Below are 20,149 nucleotides of genomic sequence, written 5' to 3'. Positions count from 1 at the left end.
GCCATGGCAGCAAAACAGCCCAGTGGCTTCCCACCTGCCTCTTGTGGGGACCTTGGTCTCTGGCCACTTCTGGTGTGAGAACATGGTGGTCCAGGCAGCACCACTGCTTTTCAAATTATCACTTGTTTCAGGTGGCACACCAATTTCAGGCAAAAATTCACTAGAAACTTAAGATTATTCACCTGAGAGTTATAGTTATATTTTTTATTTAAAAAAAAAATAGTGAGTGAGTAGCGCTGAGACAAGTCACATGATTCCAGCAAAGAGAACTCTGAAACAAAGAGGCTGCTTGCAGGCAGAGATGCCCTGCTATGAAAAATTGCAGGCTGCTCTCGGTTGAAAGCTAAATAGATTAAAGTATAAATCACTTGTGTCAAGTTGACATGAGAGATATTGCTTTAATGTGCCACATAATTCTCAAAATGGGTATGGTTTTCTGTTTTGTTATATTTTTCCTCTGGGGGAAAAAGGTCAATATAAAGGGTTTTCTGGTTACTCACTCAAAAATATGCTGATTTGAGAAAAAGCTTCTAACTTTGTGTTTTCAAAAAAGATGATTAAAATATTTATGTCTCCCAGAATTGTATAGATTAGACATGACAAAGGTAGGCCTCCAGAAGACTGGATTCCAGAAAATGTCCTGGACTTCCAGATGCTTATCAATTTACCCTTCCACCTGCCCCTCTTCTAATAGCTCAACACCCCTATTCAGCTTGAAGAAGTTAATGAAGAGTTGGTGTCCCAATTCCCTGGGCTCGGGACTTAGGTGGTTAATATTAGGCTGTCTTTCTAAGCTGGTTCGCCTGTGAGTTAAGGGCCTATAGCAATTGCATGGCTCTGAGTTTATTGTTAGGGTGTTTTCTAGATTTTAATTAAAAACAGCTGAGAGGTATTAATGGACAACAGTCCAAATTGCTTTACATAGAGAGTTGGTTTTCAAAAACTTCAGAAGTCCACAGAATTGATGTTACAAACATTTCTGTATTAATGTTCATTTGATTAGAGACCTGTCTGCTCCTGATAGCTTCCCTGTCAGGAAGAAGCGGTTGAACATCTTTGGAGTTATTTCAGTAGTGGTGAGACAACCACTAGGCAAAAAATGCCTCTTTTCATCTACAGACATTACTGTCCAGACATAGGACACATTAGTTAGTTACTCTCTGCTTCTCCAAGTGGCCCACCTTCAGTGTAAGATGGCCACCTGTAAGGACCATTGTACAAGTGATCAAAGCAGTAGAGGAAAGAGTCTTTAGGCCAAGATCCCTTGGGCACCCAGACCAAGTGCCCTATATAGTTACCTGGATGAATCTAGTAGAGGATTCACAGATACAAGCCTTTCTTCCCCAAGACTCTTGTAGGTTCTGGCCATCAAGAGTGCTCTTCAGGACTGAAGAGTAAGAAAGGACACCAGAAAGAAAGAATGTTCCCTCAGACATGGGGGAACCATCGATTGAACAGGCTGTGGTCAACAGCGGGTTTCTTCTGACCAGATTTTACTAGGACTTTAGTGTGGCAGAAGGTAAAGGACACCTATACGCCTACTACCAGATTCCATTGGCAGGTCTCAAGGGGGCCACATAAGGCCCCATCAATTTTGACCAAGGCACATGAGGTTAACAGGGATCAGATGAGTTGCCCACAGCCTTTCTAGAATGCCTCAGAAGACATTCTGTCAGTACACACTGTGTCCTTTATAGACCATGCCATTAGATATCAGGAAAAAGCTTCAGAGGCTAAAGGGACTACAGGATAAGTCATTAAAGGATTTAGTGTAGGTTGTCGAAGAAGTCTACCATAACAGGTAGACAGAGAAAGAGAAAGATGAAAGAGAGATGAGAAAAAGAAAGACAACAGGAAAGGAATTTACAGAGAGAGAATCTTGGCCACAGTAGTTAAGGAAAGCAGAGAAGGGAGACTCCAATCGAAGGGAGATAAAAAAAAAACTTCTTGAAAAGGATCAGTGCACACATTGCAAGTAAAGGAGCCACTGGCACCAAAATGTATTCATGGACTACCCGAAGAATGGTGGACCTAGAGATAGGCTGGGTATCCCATTCATTTATGGTCATCCCAGACTGTCCTTATCCTCTGTTGGGGCAAGACTTACTCTCCAGCATGGGGACCTGGATACACTTCCTGCCCGATGGGCTGCAACTAACTGGCCCAAAAGGAGAACCCATGGGTGGAGGAAAAACTTCTCCTACTGACCCCTGCCAGGAGCCAAGGCAACTTGCTTTACAGATGGGAGCAGTTTTCTCCAGGCTAGTCAGAGACAAGCTGGTGCTGCTGTGGTGGATGGCACAGATGTCATCTGGGCTGAACTCCTACTCCCCTCCCCCAGGCACATCAGCAAAGAAAGCAGCCTTGCAACTTGGAGCTGGCAAGAAAATTAACATCTACACAGACAGCAGGTATGTGTATGCCTTTGCCACAGCACACGTCCACAGGGCTATATACCAAGAGAGAGGACTGCTCACATCAGAAGAAATCTTGGATCTGTTGGATGCCCTGATGAAGCCAGCAACTGTAGTGCTATTTGTTGCCCAGGACACCAGAAGGGAGGAAACTCAGGGGCCCGAGGCAATAACCAGACAGATCAAGTGGCTAGAGAAGTGGCTATGAAGGAGCCTACCCCAGTTATGGGCCTGCAAGAGACAACCACTGGGAAATGGGACTAGATTAAGGGATGGCCTCACTTAAAACACACAGAAGAAGAAAGGACTCAGATTGCTAGCCACCCTACCAACTATTACCTAGAGAATAAAGGGCAATGGTGCACACAAAAAGGGAATACTATGCTCCCTTTTTTCTTCTTCTTTTTTTTTTTTTTTTGTTTATGCTCTCAGACAAAGTGAACAGTCATTTCAAGATTGAAATTGTCACAAGAAAAATGGGGAAATGTGAGACCAAGGACGAATTAAAGACACAATCACATTGCTGGTCAGGCTGTTCCTGATAACAGGGAGAAAGGTTTTTAAAAGGGGGGTGGGGGGAAGCAAGCAAAAGACTTACTAGGCCAAATGCATAGATAGATTCATTTCAGAGATAAGCACATCCAAACAGTCAAGGGATCTAAGATATATAATGGACCTCAGGTTTTGAGCCAGAGAGATAGAACAGTGTAAGGTATGCCAGCAAGCAAAGGCTATGTAGCCAACAGTAAACAGGGCAAAATACCTAGGGAAGAACAGTCTAGAGTATATTGGAAGCCTGACTTTGCAGAAGTTAAGCCAGAAAAATATGGATACCCTCTAATATTTGTAGATACTAAGATGGATTGGGGCTTTCCCCACCAAGCAGGAAACAGCTACTGTGGTAACCAAGAAGATATTAGAAGAAATCTTCCTGAGGTTTCGAGTGCCTGAGGTAATTGGATCAGATAATGGTCTTGCTTTTGTTTCTAAGGTAAGTCAGGGATTGTCAGAGATGTTGGGAACTAATTGGAAGCTCCATTGTTCGTACTGTCCCCAGAGCTCAGGGCAGGTAAAGAGAATGAACAGAACCCTAAAAAGAGACCTTAACTAAATTGCTCTCAGAACCTGGAGCTTGCTGAGTGGTGCTCCTTGTTCTAGCCCTGTTCTGAGCCCAGAGCACCCCTCTTGTGTGGGATCCCCACACACTTGATCCCGGCTCTTGACTCACCCCACAGAAATGACTTTTCAGGCTGATAAGGATCTTATGGCTCAATTGTAAGCATTCCAGATCAGCCACCAGGTATTGTGGCCTACACTTAGTGCCTTGTATAATGCAAGTACCCCAAAGTGAGTACCGCAGGTTCCACATGAGTGAGCAAAGTGGAAAGGGCTGTTCCTGGTACTGTTGACCAACCCAACCTCCATTGAAGTAGATGGAGTAACTGCCTGACTTCACATAACTCAGACCAGCACCTGCACCTGATGCCAACTGGAGAGCAGCCAGACACTTGAGCAACCCCCTCAAGCTCAAGATCACCTGCCAATCTGCAAGGCCAAAGAAACCATTAAATGGCTATGGTGTATCTTCCTTCCCTTACTGAGCCTCAGCACCCCCCATAACCCTACCAAAGTGACTTGGCAGGTACTCTCAACCACTTGAAATGTGGCTTGAACACTACAGTGGGAGGCCATCTCATGCATGGAAGCCGGACCTTGTCTTTGATCTTTGTAAGTTAGCAGCAGGCCTTGACTCCTGGGATATCACACAGGGATGGAAATTACCCAAATGTCAGGGACAACAGACTTTTGAATCTAAACTATGTCCCAGAAGCAGTCTTAGAGGATCGGACTTAGGGTGTATACACTTAAAGTTGAGGAGTGTCCTGCGAGAAACCCCATACATGTGTGCCCCCAAGATGAGAGAAGCTGGCAGCAGGACCATCAGTGTATGTGATTAAGGGACAGCTACTTTTTCTGTGCTAAGGGTGTATAAAATTGAGAAGATACCATTCAAGGAGAAGATAGTTAAATATTCAATTGCAAAGGTACTGAAGGGACTAGCCAGGAGAGAGAGAGAAAGAGAGAAAAAGAGGGGAGGGGAGGGGAAGGGAGAGGGAGGCAGGGAGGGAGAGAGGGAGAGGGGGGAGGCAAGCTCAAAGTTGGTTTGAATCCTGGTTTAATTCCCCCCTCCATGGTTTACCACCTTGGTTTCTACTTTACTGGGTCCCCTGGTAGTCTTGCTTTTGTTGCTGACATTTGGACCTTGTATCTTAAATAGACTAGTTGCTTTATTAGAGAGTGCATTACCACAGTGCAAATTATGATGTTGCAACAGCAGTACCAGGCTCTCAGACAAAGTGAAAAGTCATTTCAAGATTGAAATTGTCACAAGAGAAAAGGGGGAATGTGAAACCAAGGATGAATTAAAGACACAACCACCCTACTGGTAAAGCTGTTCCTGAAAACAGGGAGAAATTTTTAAAAATTTCCAGAGAAAAACTGCAGAATGTACTGATAAGTAACCAGCAGTGTATACTTCAGCCCTAGATTAACATAGCTCAACAGAAATAACTGCGTGAGTGAGTGTGGCCAATAAGTTTAAAGGCTAAGCAAAGTATCCAATTAAGTTTAGACAAGTTTTGTTGTTGCTAAATTCTGCCTATGCTAAAGTACAAAAGGTGAGTGCCACAGAAATCCGGGGTCCATTCTACTGTGAGAGTGAAGTTACCTCCAATGTGTTGGAATAAAATTCCTCTTGCATTTTGTTGCAATCTCTCTGGTGCACATCGTTGTCTCAGGGGGTCTCCAGTAAATTTAGGCTCTGTTCACTACAGTCTTGCACATGTTTCAGCTGCCTTCAATCACTGGCAGTCACTCACTCACTCACTCACTCACTGACTCATTGACAGGAATTCCAGCTGCCCTCCCCCATTGCCCTTCTTTTGCCCATAAGGGCTAGAGTGTCTTTCCCTCTACTGCAGGAGACACGATCCCACTGCTCACACACCCACTGAAGCCATTGACTGGATGCCAGTCACCCTTCATGTTCTGCCAACAAAGTGCTCCATGAAGGTGTAGGAGGTCTCATTCCTCTCTGAGGCTATGCCCTCAAGTCTTCAAAGACTTGCAAGGGTAGCAGACCAAGTGATGTTTCTGCATGCAATGATCAGATCATCCATCTTAAAACAGGAGTCCATAGATATCTGTTTATTGTGCGTAGCCAAGAACGCTCAGCTCCTGGGAGGGACTGAATATCAGTGGCTGCTCCCTACATGTTGCTAAACAAAATACAGGATTGGGACAGGACACAGAGGACAAAGGGCAACCGTGGCACTCCTTTATAAGGTGGCAGGATCCAAGCTTGGGGCTTGCTGATCCTAGGTGTTGTATTGAGTGTTGGTCATTGGTCTCTAGGAAGCCTGGGAAGCAGTGGGGTTGTGATGGGGCTGCTGACAGCGACTGTTCTGTGGCCTGTGGCCATATTCACAGTCATCTTCATATTACTGGTGGACCTGATGTACCGACGCCAGCGATGGAATTCTCGCTACCCACCTGGCCCTGTGCCATGGCCTCTGCTGGGTAACCTGCTGCAGGTGGACCTAGATAACATGCCATACAGCTTGTACAAGGTGAGTGACTTAGTGGTCCATGGTAACTGAGGATATGGTGTCCATAGCAGCACATAGTGGGGATCAAGTCACAGGTCAGATAGGGATCCAGACCCCAAGAGGGAACAGGTATAGAAGTGTTTTGCTGGTAGCCACTGGAACTTTCTAGGGCAAAATTTTGGAGGACAAAGTCCAGAAGGTAACTCATGTTGTGAAAGCAGGGTTCAGTCTGATTGGATAGGGCTGCAACCGTAGAAATCGCAAATGCATTATGATCCTGTCAAAGACATAATCTTGGCCTTCTGTGAGGTCTACTATATCAAAACAGTCAGGACACCAAGCGGAGAGAGGGGCTGTGGCAGCCTGAATGTCTTGCTGCTGTGTGCTCTGTGGACTCACTGCCCATCTCAAGGAACAAGCGTTTCTTCATGTGTGTTGACATGCTAAGGGACCCCAGGACAGTTTTCTGGCTCTATCTAGGTCACAGCAGGGATGCCACATCTACAGTGATTCCTTTGCTGAACTTAGAAGATAAGAAGCCACAGTGGTAGGAATCCTCACACTGGGGATGGAGCTCAGTGAAAAGCATTTCCTAGGATATGGGAGGACCAAGGACTAATAATAAGCAACACACACACAAGCATACATGTATACACACAAACAGAGAGATAGAGAGACAGAAAGACAGAAAGAGAGAGAGGGATGGAGGGAGAGAGAGAAAGACAGAGAGAGAGAGAGAGAGAGAGAGAGAGAGAGAGAGAGAGGGACACATTACACAATCACACATATACAAGTGTGTATGTTTAAACATACACAAATATGTCCATACACACATAGAAACTGCCTGTGCACTTTCACACTTTGACAACTGTTGTGCAGTGAGCCTGGTGCTATGATCTGAGAAGATCTCCACTTTCTATGTGCTCTGTCCCTCTTCTTCAGCTTCACAAGCGCTATGGTGACGTGTTCAGCCTGCAGATGGCCTCAAAGCCCATGGTTGTGATCAATGGACTGAAATCAGTGCAGAAAGTGCTGGTGACCTGTGGAGAGGACACTGCTGACCGCCCTGCAGTGCCCATATTTGAGTACCTGGGTGTGAAGCCCGGATCCCAAGGTAAAGGGCCATGAATGGTGGAGATGGCTTCAGAGATATGGCAATGAGCAGAGGAAGAATAGGGCATGAATGTGGGTGGGAATGTGGTCAAGTAATTCCTAGAAAAGTCACTGAAATCCATGTAACTACCCAGAAGGCATGCACTGCATTGTGGTAGCAAGGCTTTGAGAGGCTCATGACTAGGACAGAATCCAGAGGAGAAGAGAGATGATGAGAGCAGGAGACAGCATAGCTGGGCATCCTTGCTTACACACAGATGTACTTGCAGGTGTGGTCCTTGCACCATACGGGCCCGAGTGGCGAGAGCAGAGACGATTCTCTGTGTCCACACTGCGCAATTTTGGCCTGGGAAAGAAATCTCTGGAGCAGTGGGTGACCAAGGAGGCTGACCACCTCTGTGATGCCTTCACTGCCCAGGCTGGTGGGTGACAGGTGAGGGATGTAGTTGGGCACAGGGAGACATGGGAAGTCCATGGACTTGCCTGTATCTCCACTCCATCTCTACTCCCAGGGCGGTCCATCAATCCTAACACCATGCTGAACAAAGCCGTGTGCAATGTGATTGCATCCCTCATTTTTGCCCGTCGCTTTGAATATGAAGACCCTTACCTCATCAGGATGCTGACAGTACTGGAAGAAAGTTTTACAGAAATCTCTGGCTTCATGCCTGAGGTAGGAGTTCAGGGAAGCCCACAGAGCCACGTCTGTGCATTCCATCTTCCCCGGAAAGCTGTGTGCCATGGATGAGAGAGAGAGAGGCCTTCTTGGGGTCAATTGCAGGAGGATATGGCTGTTGACAACTGTTCGATGGCAGGAGAGAATGAATGGACCAAAATCAGGATTTCCAAAAAGGGAGAGAACATGGGCCTTCTGTTTGCATGGAAGACACAAAGTCTGTGGTTATCACCAGAATAGAATATTACTTCTGTTCACCTGGGTCTGTGAGACCCTTAGGTGGCTCTTCCAAATTTAACAATTGAGGAAGAGGCAGGTTACAGGTGGGGACAGACAGGCTCTGGGTCCATTGTAAAGGAGGCTGGCACTGAGCCTGGTCCAGGTAGACAGTGAGCATCACTAGCACCAATGAGCCAACCAAATGGTAAGAGGGAAAGAATCTTGTCAAGAAAGCCTGTCCACCAGAGTTTGATATGTGGAACCCATGTAAGATAGAGACAATTGACTCTACACATTGTCCTATCATTTACACACACTGTGCAACATGATCCCCATACACAATCATGATTCACTAATAATTTTATCAACAGAAAACTCCGAGAATTTCTGTGTCTTTCACAGGTTCTTAATGCACTACCAATAATCCTGCGCATCCCAGGTCTGGCTGACAAGGTCTTCCAAGGTCAGAAGACCTTCATGGCCATAGTGGATAACCTGCTGACTGAAAACAAGACCACGTGGGAATCTGCCCAGCCACCCCGAAATTTGACTGATGCCTTCCTGGCAGAAATAGAGAAGGTGATTGGAAGCCCCAAGAGATGTAGCCAGGGGCTGTGGGCTGAGGTCCTGGGAGCTCTGAGGCCAGAAGGATATGCTCCTATGCGCCACCAAGTAACACAGCGCCTGAGGTTCCTGGGGGACAATGGGAGGCCACATGGACCTTCCTCTCCCTAGTGAGCCCACTCTTTCTGCCTGGACCAGGCCAACGGGAATCCTGAGAGCAGCTTTAATGATGAGAACCTGCGAATGGTGGTCCTTGACTTGTTCTCTGCAGGGATGGTAACCACCTCAACAACACTGTCCTGGGCCCTGCTACTCATGATTCTGCATCCAGATGTACAGCGTAAGCATGGCTGTGGTGGGGGAGAGGTAGAGGTACTATACCCAGATGACTTGAGAGACACTTGTGGCTCCCAGCACTAACTTAACACAAACTCCAGTACTGCACACCGGTGTCTTTCGCACATGGACTGAGCCCTTAACATGGCTATAAGACAGGGAAGTCCCCTGTCACTGTTTCACTGAGGGGATGCTGTCCCTCCAGGCAGAGTCCAACAGGAAATCGACGAGGTCATAGGGCAGGTGCGGCGTCCTGAGATGGCAGACCAGGCCCGCATGCCCTACACCAATGCTGTCATCCATGAGGTGCAGCGCTTTGGGGACATTGCTCCATTGAGTTTGCCACGCATCACAAGCCGTGACATTGAAGTGCAGGACTTCCTCATCCCCAAGGTAGGACTGGGCCTGTTACTATTTCATCATGGCCACTATCAAACAAGGGCAGGAGAGATCACTACACACGATTCTCAACATGTTCACAAGGACCACAGGGCATGCAGGCTACAGCCTTTGAGAGTCCTCAAGAAAGGGAAATGTCAAACAAAATGGCAAAAAAGACACTTTATGGAGCATTGCACCAGGGATGGTTGCTTGGTTGGTCACTTATGGGAGATCTGTTACAGGGTCCCCCAAGACGCTGAGAGCCTTTGGGGTTGAGGATGAATGAGGAAATCCAATGAGTGCAGAGAAGAAGTTATGTATGTGATCCTGGTGACCAAGATCTAGGCAGACTTACTCTATCCTTGTTCACAACATGTTCATTCTGCCAGGGGACGACCTTCATCATCAACCTGTCCTCCGTGCTGAAGGATGAGACTGTGTGGGAGAAGCCCCTCCGCTTCCATCCTGAACACTTCCTAGATGCCCAGGGTCACTTTGTGAAGCATGAGGCTTTCATGCCATTCTCAGCAGGTGCCTCTGGGGTCTTGGCTGCCTGTAGGTCTCCAGGGTGTATTGGAGGGTATAGCACCAATCAGGTCCCAGATTGACTGAGCCCCTCTCCCACCCACAGGCCGCCGAGCATGCCTGGGGGAGCCCCTGGCCCGCATGGAGCTCTTCCTCTTCTTCACCTGCCTCCTGCAGCGCTTTAGCTTCTCAGTGCCTGCAGGACAGCCCCGGCCCAGTGACAGTGGCACTTCTGCTTTTCCAGTTGCCCCCTCCCCCTACCAGCTCTGTGCTGTTATGAGGGAACAAGGGCACTAATTCCAGACCTGCTCTGCAGGGCAGGCTGAGCCATGCAAAATAAACCTGTCTTGTGGCAGCTGCTGTTTCCTACTTCAATCCAGCCCTGTCTTGCTGGATCCTCAGACAACACTCTCCAACCACCCTTTCCCAGCTGCCTCATCCCTCCCCAGGAGACAACTTGACTGCTGAGATTGAAGAGTGTGCTGGGTTTGGACCATAGGTACAGGGCTGCAGTTTCAGCACTTGGGATCCCAAATCAGGAGGATCATGTGTGTGCAGCTATCCTGGGATATACAGCAAGGCCTAGGTCAGCCTGGGCTATACAACCAGGAGATTCTGCCTGGAAAACTAAAGCAGAGCTACAAAGAGGGTACACCAAGAAGACAGGAAGAGGGAGAAAGGGAAAAGAAGGAAGGGAATAAAAAGGCAGGCTGTGTTCCAGAGTGAGAGCTGATCCTGGGTCACCCACGAAGGCCCATCAGTGGTGACCAGGTTGGTGACAAACTGCAGGCAGAGGTCAGGTCTCCATGGGTCTCTGGGACAGATGTAGCAAGCTTCCAAAAAGAGTCAGCACTGCTCCTGTCTGGAGATATGACATGGTTGTGCCCAAGACCCTGTGGTGACATGAGTGACTGGAAAGGCTGTTTTCCTCACATTGGTTACTGCAGAGAACTTCAGAAGAAAAGCAGCAGTGGGCAAAGTGATAGCAGAGTTCAGGGAGTCTGGCAAACTCTCAGGTGTCTGTCAGATATGTCAAAGGGTAGGACTCCCAGTCACCAGTGTGGCTCAGGCTGAGGACATGGCTCACAGGGAACCTCAGTGAACCTCACTGTCCTGGTGCTTGGTCGGTGCCAGAGAAATGTAGCACACACATGGCTGACCAGTCTTGAAATTCTCCAAGTCACACTCAGGCAATCTGAGGCCACTTTCCTAAACTCTGTTGCAGGTGTAAATGGTGCCACATGACCCTCAGCCCCAGCTGTAAGGAAACATTGCTATCATCATGTCCAGGCTCTTAGTCAAGGTCTCCCACAGCCTGACAGGTCTCAAGCAGTTTTGCTGGACTGTGCAGGACAGAACTCCCCAAGCTGAGGTCACTCTTCAGCCCTGTCCACACTCCTTGCCATACCAGGCAGATTGATGTAGTTGTTTGAGCATCTTTTTTGTTTTATTTTTGTCAGGCATCACTAATATTGACCAGCATCACCATTTTATTTCTTGTGGTGTTGAGGTTTGATTCTCAAGGCCTTATGTATACTCAGCCAGAGCACTCCAGTGCTCCATAACCAAGAGTTTTGTGTGTGTGTGTGTGTGTGTGTGTGTGTGTGTGTGTGTATTCATGTGAGTATTATGGAGGCACTTATGTATAGCATATGTAAATTTGTGTGTGGGCATATGTGTGTAGTGTAGGTTTGTGTGTATTCGCATGTGTATATGCTATGAATTCATATATGTGTACATATGTCTGTGTGTACATGCGTGAATATGCGTGTTTCTGTAGGGGTGATATTTAGAAACTGGAGCCCGATCTAGCTGTTCCTGGGCAGCCACCATGTTCCTGCTGCTTCTCTGCTATGACTGGGTCTCCAGCTAGCTAGATGCGCAGGTGCTGTTACCCATGAGATGCCAGCATGGTGGGATGGCTCTGCCAGTCTACCAGGCTGTATCCACAAAGCTTGGCTGATCCTCAGATAATATCTGCTATCCTCACTGTACCCAGTAGAAATGAGACTCTTAAATCTTGAAGATTATCTAAAGGATTTATATATTTAGAAATGCTCAATTGACAACATGCCCACACAATTAGAGTTGTTACCCAATATCTAACCTTTTGATAAAAGCTGCTACCCTGGACAGCTTTGGACCCATCCATGATTCTCCATGGCTAATAATCCTCCTTCTCTCCTCCCTTCCTCTATTTCTCCCCTCTCCTTCCTCTCTTTCTCTCTCTGCTCCTCCATCTTTCTACTGCCTAATCATGAAGATCTGCTGCAAATAAAATGTAGCCTAATAAGTATTCTGCTACATATCACCCTTTCTGTTAGAATAAATGAGAAAACAAAACTTTCCCTCAAAATGTAATTAGAGCTCAGATATAACCAATTTGTAATAATAATGTACAAGACAGACCTAATACCAATACAGTCCAATATTGTCAATAAAAAGAACATTGTCATCTATTTTGACTTAAAAGACTATAGTTCTGTACCTGGCTTATATCTTGGCTTTAGAATGAATGCCATCTGAAAACCATCCTCTCAAATCTGTTCCCTCAAAGTAAATAGCCTGGGTTGTCTAAGAGACTAGAAGTCTTCAACCTCTTCAGAAATACAGAATGACTGAATTAACTGAAAATACAGGAAGCACAAAGCATGGCTTCCGAAACATAGTCAACTATATAGACCGCTGATTACCTGGACAGTCTCTTATAGTACAAAACGTTGGAGCACCTGATCTTCAGCCTTCTGGCCCAGGATCATCTGACAGACCTACAATACAGAATATCGAAAGTTTGATCACTCTGTCTTGGCCGTTACAATCACTGGACTATTCCACAAGTGTGTCTTTTTTCTGAACAGTAATTTGTCTGTAGATGAAAAGAGGCAATTTGCCTAGTGGCTGTCTCACCACTACTGGAGTAACTCTAAAGATGCTCAATTTCTTCTTAGAATCCAAGAAGGGGAAGCTTTCAGGAGCAGACAGTCAAATGATCTTTAATAAAGAAATGTCTGTACCGTCAATTCTGTGGATTTCGGATGTTTTTGAAAACCAACTATTCATGTAAAGCAATCTGGACTCTTGTCTGTTAATTATGGTAAGCTATTTCAAAATAAAATATAGAAAGCACCCTAACAATATACTCAGAGCCATGAACTTGTTACAGGCACCTAATTCACATTGCTTAATCATCTAAAAGCCATTTTAAAAAAAAGTTAAAGAAGTACTGGTTCTAAGCCTTGTACCCACAAATTTGGAAGTAATAGAAGAAATTATAGCAATGAAACCCTTGAATTTACAGCAAAATATGATTTGTACCATCTAAGAAATTATAACTTCAGCTTAGTAACAATTATACAGATTTCTACCAATAGATATGGCTATACAATCAATTCTACCTATTCCTCCCTGTTCCAATAAAACCATTACTTTCCCCTAGAAAGACAGCCTAATATTAACCACCTTGATCCACAAGTTCAGGGAATTGGGGCACCAATTCTTCAATAACTTCTTCAAGCTAAATTTGGGCATTGAGATACTTGAAGAGGGGCAGGGGAAAGGGTAAATAGGGGAGTTAGTTGGCCTAAGAAGGCCACACCAGTGATTGATAAGTCTCTGATGTCTGTGTCTTAACTGGATCCAGCTGGAAGTCCAGGACATCAGGAGTTCAAGCAGATCATTTCAGCATGTTCTGACAAGGAGATCCATTCACCAAGGCTGTATATTCTGTAATACACAAATCTCAAGACAAATTTTAGTCTCATCAAGATAATTTTTTGTTTGATTCTCTGGAATCTAGTGTTCTAGAGGCCTACCTCTATCATATCTGATCCATATAATTCTGGAAGGTATAACTACTACCTTAATGACCTTTTCTGAAAACACACAGACAAAATCTTTTTCCAAAATCAGAATATCCGTGGGCCAGTAACCAGAAAAACCTTTATCTTGATCTATTTTCCAGAGTAAATATATAAATACAAAACTCAGAATCACACCCATTTTGAAAGTTAAAGCAATCTAAAATGAATGAATATGTAATATATAGTATATACCTATATTCAGGTCTTTCCTATTTTGCCAAGCAGAAGATAAACCCAGAATTCCCATGGGGCCCACATTAGACAGAACCTGAGTATCCTGTGAGGCAATATAACTTTATACCTTTTTTTTTTTTTTTTTGGTTTTTCAAGACAGGATTTCTCTGAGTAGCACTGGCTGTCCTGGAACTCACTCTATAGACCAGGGTGGCCTCAAACTCAGAAATCCGCCTCCCAAGTGCTGGAATTAAAGGTGTGTGCCACCACTGTCCTGCTTTATACCGTCTTAATACACCTGACTTACATTATCTTTCTCTTTGGCTCTCTACCTAGAGAAGGTTTTTCATTTATACCATTGATCAGTTTGGCTCTGTCTGGAGTAGCCTTCTACTTATTTATTTATCTGTGAGTCTCTTATAGGAGCCACAGACAAATTTTAATACCTGATCAAAGCAGGCAATGAGTAACACTATACTCTGTACCTGCAGTCAGTCACAATTTTCCCTATCTTTCCCTATCTACTTCTGAACCCCAGGCTAGATTTCCCACATGATCCAGACAAATCTATTTATAAATTCTTTACTAAAAGCAAATAATCTCTATATTGTAAATTAACAGTTAAATCAGTAACTGCTCCAAAATGGAGGCTTATTCGTTTGGCTCTCTTGACTCAGAGCAGCTTGCAATTTTTCTCAGCAGAGGACCTGCCTACAAGCAGTTTCAGGGTTCAAAGTCCCCACGCTAAAGTCACGTGACTCATATCAGCACAACTCACTCTCTCGCTTTTTAAAAATAAAAACAATAAAAAATACAACTTTACCTCTCAGGTGAATAATCTTAAATTTAAAACCATTTTTTTCCCACTGAGATGCTTCACCACTTGTAGGGGTGATACTTAGAAAATTGTGCCCGGTCTGACCAAGATAGATCAGTCAGTAAAGCATGAAACCCTTAATCTCAGTGTGGTGGTCTCATGCCCCAAGTGGGGGCAACTTGTAGGCATGATATTTAGAAAACTGTGCCTGGTCCAGCTTGTTCCTGGGAAGCCACCATGTTTCAGCTGCTCCTAGGTTATGACTGGGGCTCCAGATAGCAAGATATACAGGCCCAGGCATCCACAAGAATACAGTGAGGGGGATGGCTCTGCTAATCCACCATGCTGCAGCCACAAAGCTTGGCTGAATCCCAGACAATATCTGTCATCCTCGCAGTACCCGGTAGAAATGACACTCTTTGAGCTTAATGATTATCTAAAGGATTTATATATTTAGAAATGCTCAATCAACAAGATGCCCACACAGCTAGAGTTGTTACCCAATATCTAACCTTTTGACAGAAGTTGCTACTCAGGACAGCTTTCAACCCATCCATGGTTCTCCCTGGCTGATAGCGTTCCTCTTCTCCTCCCCTTCCTCTTTTTCTCCCCTCCCCTTCCTCTCTTTCTCTCCCAGCTCTACCTTCTCCTTTACAGCCTAATCACCGACCTCCACTGCAAAAACAGTGTAGTAGAATAAGTATCCTGCTACATGTGTCTGTATGTGAATTGTGTGTATCTCTGTGATCAAATATCTTTGTGTGTGAAAGTGTCTGTATGTGCATGTGTTATGTGTATAGGTGTCCGTCTATGTATGCATTTCTGCATATATCTACGTGTGTACATCTGAGTGTCTATGTATGAATACAAGTGTCTAGCTTTGTGTGTATCTGTGTATTTGCATAACTGGGTGGGTGTCTATGTTTGTGTATATGTCTGTATGTGTGTGTGCATGTTTGTGTGCACCTGTGTCCTGATGCTCTGGCCTATGCATCTATATGAGGATGTGAGAGGCCAAAGTCAAGTTTCTTCCAATATCCCCTTTTGTTGGGTTGATGTGTGTTCTGTGTCTCTCCTGCCACTTGGGGAAGACAGAGGCACCAGGAAGTTTGACTGTGCTCTCCCATGCTCTGGGCAGGTGACAGGCTATAGGAAGCTGTGAGACCCCACTGCAGTGGAGTGAGGGAGTGCAGTCTGATGTGCCAGAGGAGCCAGAGCTAGCTCATTTTTTTCTTTGGCTCTTGGGCACTCATGTCAGGCTATGAGAGCTGAGGAAGAACTGAAAAAGAAGTGGGGTGGAAAGACTGCATTGGCCTGCAGCCAAAGGGAAAGACAGTGAGAAAAGCTCTAGCTATGTCCCTTGAGGATGGGAGTTCTTGGTTTTTTTGCAGTGGCTCCCATGACTTGCTTGGGTTGGTGATCTTTTTGGCTAGGAATGCAGAGAGGTCTTCTACCAGAGATTAGACAGCAGCTCTCTAGGCAAAGGCCTGCTCCACAGTTCCCCAAGGCAAATTCTGATAAAAGAATCAGTCCATGGTTTTAAGATGTTTATTTTAATGGCTGAAAATAGATGAAAAACTGTGCCCCAGGGTTTTCAGGCTCTTTTGTAGGAAGGAAGGGCTGGGAAGGAGTGCTTACCTGGCTACATCCTTCTGAACTTTAGGTACCTCAATAATATGTAAATATGTCTTGACTTTCCATGGACTGTAGTCATGCGCTCTACCTATGGAGGGGCTGGGGGTGTTGTTCTACACAATTAAAGAACACAAGTCTATGGAGGGCTGTGTCCCTGTGTCAGGAGCCTAGATTCTGGGAGCATGGCAAAAAGCATGCTGTCCCTTGCTGGTGTCTCCGGAGGTTTCTAGTCCATGGTTGACCAGACACAGGCTGCCTTTCATGGTCCTACACCTTTTCACCTTTACTGTTTCAGAACATGGAGCTCATCCTTTCAGGAAGACTTTCTTGACAATGAGTTTCCAAAATGCACCAGTCCCTGCCTCCAGTGCTGTGGTGACTTCACACAACACAAAGCCCAGGTGTGCATGGGTGCTAGGATCTGAACTGAGGTCTTCGTCCCTGCACAGCAAGCTGTCTACCCCCTGAGCCATCTCTGCAACAACCTCCCGACAATCCACTGGATATTATGTCAGAAGCAGAATTCCTAAAGCACATAGCCAGTCCCATTACTGTCCTTACTTAGACTGATTGTTTTATAGGAGGTTTTTCTCCTTCCCTTTGTGTGTGTGTGTGTGTGTGTATGTGTGTGTGTGTGTGTGTGTGTGTGTGTGTGTGTGTGTGTGTGTGTTTGGATCTACTCTACTGCTTTCTAAAACTGCTCTACAAGCTGACATTCCATGAATAGAATCAGGAGGGTACAGGCACCAGAGCTCTGCATACTCGCCTCATTACAGATGTCAGGACTTATCTAGATTCTAGAGTCCCCAGTCCATCCTGGGATGCTGTGGTTAGTGAAGGTCACATAGCTATGGGCTGAGGATCTCTCTAAGGAGCCACAAGAGGGCAGCAAATGTAGCCCTGGCACAAAGGAGCAACCTACAAGGTCTGAGGATCCCTCTCCCCTGCTCCTGCCTGCCTCCACCCAGACATCTGATTGAACGAATAGTGAAAGGAGCCATCCTTTCCATGGGGCTGAAACTCAAATACACAGAGAGGTATCTTTCAATGCCTGGCCATAAAACTGCCATAAACAAATCCTTTAACATGGAGCTATATCACTGACACAACTGTAGATGGGGGGCTTTTGAAGGAATTGTGTAGGTGTAGGCGAGTTATTATTTCTTTGTTCTGCTGTGTTTTTTGAGACAGAATTTTTCTCTGTGGTCATGGCTGTCTTAGAACTCACTCTGTAGACCAAGCAGACATCAAAATCAGAGATCCACCAGCCTCTGACTCTCAATTGATAGAATTAAAGGCATGCTCCAACACCACCTGGCTAAAAAGATTTTTTCATCAACTAAATTTTGACTACTCTTTTGCTTCCCCAAATTCTCCCAGATCACCCACCAAGTGATCCTTTTCCTTAACGTCCTTGCTAACCGTCATAAGCTCCCCCACCCCTTTGCTGTGACTGCATGTGCCAGTCCTGTGAGCTGGACACAAGCTAGTATCCTCTGGGAAGAGAGAGCCTAGATTGAGAAGATGCTCCCGGTAGACTGGCCTGTGGTGTATATTTTGATTGATGTGTGCTATGGGAGGGCCCAGCAACCTGTGGATGCTGCCACCCCTGGGCAGGTAGTCCTGAATGATGTAAGAATGAAGACTGACAAGCCAGTAAGCAGCACTCATCACTGGTCTCTTCACTGGTTACTGCCTTGGGTTTCAACACTTACTCCCCTAAAAGATGGCATTATAAACTCTAAGATGAAACAAGCACTTTCCACCCACAGTTATGTTGTAACACAGTGATAGAAACCCAGAGATGGCAGTCTGGATCTACTCCAGTTGTTTCTTCCTATGATATTTGTATGTATATATTTTTAGGTGCTGTGGGTTGATCCCAGGGTTTGGGACATGCTCTTCACACTTCTGATCTTTTGGAAGTGTGGGAGAGTTGATGGTATATTTCGTCACTGTTTTATTTTGCATAACGTTGTTTTCATTCACCTTAAGTTGTCCCATAACCTTTGCATTTTGACTCTCTGGGGGTATGAGAACATGTTTGCTAGTTTCTACATGCTTGTCCTGTGTCTATTTCACTACTGAAATGAGATTTACAGCCTCATTCCAAGTGGCAGGACAGATCCTGCTTATGACATTTTTGGAGTCAAGGTCTCTATATGCAGCCAAGGCTGGCCTGGAACTACCTATGTAGAACAGGTTGGCCTTGAACTCAGACATCCATCTTCCACTGTTTCTGACACCATAGCACCACCAGATCCATAGACACCACCATATAAACTGCTGAGTTCCCTTTACTGACTTTGACTCCCTAAATGGATCCATAACTTGAATGCTCTTACCCACTGTAATTTTCAAAATCCCTATAGTCTCCTCACATATATCTTTGCCAATATTTTCTTCTTTATCTTTACCATCATAGCTTCTTCCACATGGACTGCATACAGCACCTTAGTTTCCATATCCTGGTGTACCATCACCATATCCCCTCTACTGCCATAACCAAGGCATCAACACGGACTTATCTACTGCTCTATGCAGGACACCACCATGACATCCTCTTTTAAGTTCCTTCAAAAACCACTAACAGTCAGACCATCGCCAGCTGCTCGTCCAGAGTTCATCAGATGGCCAGAACTCCCTGCCTGACCTCACTGTGAACCGGCAGAATGTATCTCTTGTTTAAAAAGGGCCTGTTCACCCCACAGTTATACCCTTTGACTGTGGTATTTCTCAACAATTTTACCAAAGGTAGCAGCACAACCGTAACAAGTTACAACAACAAATAACTCTCCTTTTCACTCTGCCTTCTACAATGTCTAATGTCTCGGTCTCCAGAAACTCTATTATCCTAGCATCTCCTATAACTCTATCCACAAATATTTTATTTACTGTCCAGTGAGCAGCAGGCTCTACAGATATCTGTGAAGGGAAAACTCTTGATGGAAATACTAGGTATCCTTCAGCTTTGTGTGGTCCACCACATAGCCTGGCATCCACTTGAAAACAACAGGAAGTCACAATACAAAACCCCATGGATGCCTTGTTGGGAAGGTCTCTCATTACCAAGACATGACTCAAAATGTTCTCTTCAACAAAGATTAGGAGCTTTAAAGCGCTAAAAACCAATGTAGACCTGCCTCAATTGTTGTGGATCATTGGGATTATGGTTCTCTGTTCATACAGACACACTTGTCTATTCCTCGTCAGTCACAGTCTGGAACCTGATGTTCTGATGCTGTACTTTCCATCCCTTTCCCTGTCTTGGAACTATTTTCTCTTTGTTTACCAATGACCTTCAGTCAAAATATTTACAATTCCTGCATCTTGTTACCTACTGAATGGGCAGCTCAAGTATTGGTTCTATGGTTTGAGATTCCACAGGTAACAGCACATGGTAATGGACCACAGTCCACTGGGGCCTCACACCATGAGGGTTACAGAAACTATCTATGGATGAAAGCATCACCAACCCAAGCTAACTTCAGCCATCCTTTGCCAAAACAAAGCTTCTGACAAGCCATATAGAAGAATCGCAATCATCCCAGTGGGCCACATCCCACTTCCCAGGATGCTTAGAGAAATAGGAAGATCTAGAGATGACCCTGAGATTCACTGTTGGTCCTCATTTGAACAAAACAAGGCAGATGAAAGGTAGAAAAGAGAATAAACAGTGCACAGCACAGAGTCCAGAAGAAAAATGCCAGGTTGCATCTGACATCTTCCAGTGGAGTCCAAAGGACAGCGATAAAGTATCTGTTATCATGTGTGTAGAAAAGTACAAACCTGGGAGCACATTGTTCTGGTGCAGCAATGCTTGATGG

At 45.3% G+C, this 20,149-nt stretch overlaps 1 protein-coding gene across 2 annotated transcripts; it reads left to right on the top strand.

Moving 5' to 3' along the window:
* Positions 1 to 5,771: 5,771 nt before the first annotated feature.
* On the top strand, positions 5,772 to 10,191 carry LOC114640901 (cytochrome P450 2D10-like). 2 transcript variants are annotated; one of them, XM_028789992.1, is made up of 9 exons: positions 5,773 to 6,043; positions 6,965 to 7,136; positions 7,405 to 7,557; positions 7,648 to 7,808; positions 8,433 to 8,609; positions 8,793 to 8,934; positions 9,136 to 9,323; positions 9,701 to 9,842; positions 9,943 to 10,191. In XM_028789992.1, exons 1-9 carry the CDS (start codon positions 5,855 to 5,857, stop codon positions 10,131 to 10,133), a joined length of 1,515 nt encoding a protein of 504 aa, XP_028645825.1. In that variant the 5' UTR covers positions 5,773 to 5,854; the 3' UTR covers positions 10,134 to 10,191. The 2 variants fall into 2 exon arrangements, with proteins under 2 accessions (XP_028645826.1, XP_028645825.1); XM_028789993.1 differs by lacking the exon at positions 7,405 to 7,557 and having other exon boundaries at positions 5,772 to 6,043.
* Positions 10,192 to 20,149: the final 9,958 nt, after the last annotated feature.

Source organism: Grammomys surdaster, unplaced genomic scaffold (assembly GCF_004785775.1).
Source record: "Grammomys surdaster isolate TR1022 unplaced genomic scaffold, NIH_TR_1.0 125852, whole genome shotgun sequence".
Taxonomy (NCBI): domain Eukaryota; kingdom Metazoa; phylum Chordata; class Mammalia; order Rodentia; family Muridae; genus Grammomys; species Grammomys surdaster.
This window is presented reverse-complemented; position numbering and strand designations above follow the sequence as displayed.